The sequence below is a fragment of the Tupaia chinensis genome, unplaced genomic scaffold (genome assembly GCF_000334495.1).
Source record: "Tupaia chinensis unplaced genomic scaffold, TupChi_1.0 Scaffold000214_1, whole genome shotgun sequence".
Taxonomy (NCBI): domain Eukaryota; kingdom Metazoa; phylum Chordata; class Mammalia; order Scandentia; family Tupaiidae; genus Tupaia; species Tupaia belangeri.
In genome coordinates, this window is record NW_006159689.1 from 1,340,508 (window position 1) to 1,343,804 (window position 3,297).

At 67.2% G+C, this 3,297-nt stretch overlaps 1 protein-coding gene across 7 annotated transcripts in view; it reads left to right on the top strand.

Annotated features, from left to right (window-relative positions):
- Window positions 1-3,297, top strand: part of TBC1D9B (TBC1 domain family member 9B) — a gene marked incomplete at its 5' end in the record, with an annotated part of 30,704 nt that overhangs the window by 23,887 nt on the left and 3,520 nt on the right. For all 7 annotated transcript variants that reach the window (XM_014587467.1, XM_014587468.1, XM_014587470.1 and 4 more), the window contains 4 exon segments: window positions 306-374; window positions 1,121-1,358; window positions 1,688-1,753; window positions 3,168-3,239. In XM_014587467.1, the coding sequence (XP_014442953.1) occupies window positions 306-374; window positions 1,121-1,358; window positions 1,688-1,753; window positions 3,168-3,239 (445 nt within the window).

Sequence of the window (3,297 nt, forward strand, 5' to 3'; positions counted from 1 at the left end):
CCTGCTGCCCACGAAGCAGGGTTCCTACTTTGTCTTAATGTCCCTGTGAGGCCTGGGGGCCTTGGTCACAGATGACAGAAACTGACCACCTCTGGCCAGTTCTGGGCCCCTTCCAGATGACAGGAGCCCAGATGTCCTTCACCCCATGTCCCTCGACTGGGTGTTGGGGGGGAGAGGCTCCCCCACGCCCCCCACCCCAGAAGGAGCTTGGGTGTGGACTGCCCACACGGGGCTCTGGGACGAGCACCTCACGTCTGCCCTGGGATGCGGGACCCACCTCTCCTCCCACGCCTCTCTCCTCCTAGGTCCGAGCTATACCTGGGGACGTTGGCTTCTCCCTTGACGAGCTGCAGGATCTCTACGTGGTGTTTAAGGTGACAGCCTGGAGCAGGGCCAGGGCCCTCTGCCCACCAGTGTGTCCTCAGATCTGTTACCTGCATCAGCCGTACCTGGCAGCAGCGTCCCACTCAGACAGGACACTTCTAAATGGCAGAAAACCCACTCAAGCCAGCCTGCACAGGGACGAGCACAGTGGCTCACGGGGGTGCGAGCGCGCAGAGCTTCAGACACGGCTGGATCCCGGTGCTCAAACACTTGCCCAGCTCCCCACTCAGATGTCTTCAGGCATGCTTTTCATGCAGTGACAGGGCTGTCATCAGCCGCTCTGGGGGCCTCTCAGTAACCCCAGTGGAAAAAGTGTTTCTCCCCAAGCGATTTTAGCAGAGGACCCAGGGCCCATTGGTAGCCGGTTTAAACGAGGCGCTGTGGGCACAGGGGTGGCTGCTGCCAGGCCAGGCGCAGGCAGCAGGGCCGGCCAGCTGTAACCTCTGCTCTGAGGGTGGCCGGCAGGGGCTCCCCAAGCGCCTGTTAACGAGGGGAGGAAAGGGCCCTGGGGGCAGAGCAGCCTAGCGAGCCCTCACAGGCTGCCCGAGGGCTCTTGGCCCCATCCAGTCCATGGAGACTGGCAGCCCCTGCATGAGAGGGCTGTGAGGGGTGAGGTAGGGCAGGGCTTGGCACCCCGGGCTGGGCCACCTACCCGGCAGGTGCGGGGCACACTGGCCAGCCTAGAGTCTAGCGGTCCAGGACCGAGGCCTAGCGCCTCAGCTGGCTGTCCCCGCAGGCCAAACACCTGGAGAGTCAGTACTGGGGCGGCAGTCCGGCGGCCAGGCGGCGGGACCCCAGCCTGCCCTACCTGGAGCAGTACAGGATCGACGCCGGCCAGTTCCGGGAGCTCTTTGCCCGCCTGGCGCCCTGGCCCTGCGGCACCCACACGGCTGTGCTGGCTGGGCGCATGTTCCGGCTGCTGGACAAGAACCAGGACGCACTGATCAACTTCAAGGAGTTCGTGACTGGCATGAGTGAGTCCTCAGGCTGCCGCCCCACGTCCTTCCCAGGGCCCCCCAGGTCTGTGCTGTCCAGCACACTGCAGCCCGGACCTTGCCCTTGGCAATGAAGAGTCTTGTTGGGGAGGGGAGCCCCTTCCCTGCATCACCCCTTGGTCAGAGGCCTCCGGCCCAGGGGGTGCTCCTGGGAGAGCGAGGGCCCGGCCAGCTCTGGGGACCAGGCAGGAGAGGGAGGCAGGCTGCCATGGCCCATGGAGCCATCCAGGGCAGGGTTGCAGAGGGCCGGGCTGCGGGCCTGCAGGCTCTGATGCGTCCGGCCTGGGGCCCCCCCGGCCTTCCCACAGGTGGGCTGTACCACGGGGACCTGACAGACAAGCTCAAGGTGCTGTACAAGCTGCACCTGCCCCCAGGTGAGCACCTGCCCCACCCTGGCCTGGGACCCTGGCCTGGAGCCAGCAGGGTGGTCGGTGTGGGAGGAGGGGTGACACTGCAGTGGGTGGGACGAGCCAAATCCTGCCATGTAGGGCATCACCCTCAGTGGGCAGCCTGCCCCCCGGGGCTGGGACCCGGCCTTGGCTTGTGGCTCACAGAGGGCCACCTGGGCGCCGCCTTCTCTGGCCTCTACCAGGTGCCAGTGCCCGGCGTGGCCTCAGCGTGGGCGGCCCTCTGGGCGGCGGGTCCGAGCTGGAAGGGCTCACAGAGGCCAGACCCACAGCTGGTCGGTCCCTGGGGCCCTGCGCCTGGCTCAGCAGGGGTGGCCCTTGGAGTTCTCTGGGCGCCGGTTTTCTCAGGTCCTGGAGCAGGGTTAGAGGAGGGCTGGGATTTCCATGTTTCTGGAGCAAATGGAAATCATGGGTGTCGGCCAGGGACCGGCAAGCCCGCTGCAGGGGGGTGAGGGGCAGGCCCGCTGCAGGGGGGGGGCCGGGCCTGCTGCAGGGGTGGGGGCAGGCTCGCTGGCGGGGACCAGGGAGGCCCGCCGCCTGCCAGGCTGGCCTGGAGGTCTTCAGGACAGAGGGCTGGCCTTTAGCTGGATTTCACCGACTGCCTGGGCGCGACGCAGACCTGCCATCTGTACGGCTCCCGGGGTCAGATCCCGCTGAGCCTGTGTCCTACCAGGGGGTCAGATCCCGCTGAGCCTGTGTCCTCCCAGGGGGTCAGACCCTGCTGAGCCTGTGTCCTCCCGGGGGGTCAGACCCTGCTGAGCCTGTGTCTTCCCGGGGGGTCAGGCTCTGCTGAGCCTGTGTCCTCCTGGGGGTCAGATCCCGCTGAGCCTGTGTCCTACCAGGGGAGGCGCCTGGGCCACCAGCACCCTTAGCCCCTCAGCTACCCCACCTTGTCCTCAGGTTCTGGTGGACGTTGATGACCCGTACCCCACTGCCTCACCACAGGCCGCCCCGTCGGTCTTGTCTCACTGCCCCCCTGCCCCGTAGTGTGGGGAGCAAAGGCCCCCACAGACTGGGTCCCCTGTAGCGTGGGGGGCAGAGGTCCCCACACCCTGGTATTGCTTGGTTGCCACCGCGAATATGAAGAACAAGGCGGGCCGGTGGCCCCTGTGTGGCTCCCCGTGGCCCCTGTGTGGCGCCCCGTGAGTAGCACCCCGTACTGTGCTAGGAGGGCACAGGGCACGCATGGCAGCCTCGGGGTAGGGAGAGTGCCACATGGCGGCTGAGAGCCGGCCAGATTTCCGGGCACCAGGTCACACTGGCACACAGCGCGGCTGGAGAGGAGCGGACAGCCAGAAGCAGGGCCAGAGCTGTGCGGGCACAAGGCCTGCCTGGCTGCCCGGGCTGTGTGCGAGCTGCTGTTCCCTTCTCCCCTGTGCAGCACTGAGCCCCGAGGACGCCGAGTCAGCCCTGGAGGCCGCCCACTACTTCCCGGAGGGCAGCTCCTCGGAAGGTGAGTGCTGCCGGAGCCAGAGCCGGAGCCGTGTCGGGCCGCCGCGGGTGCAGGGAGC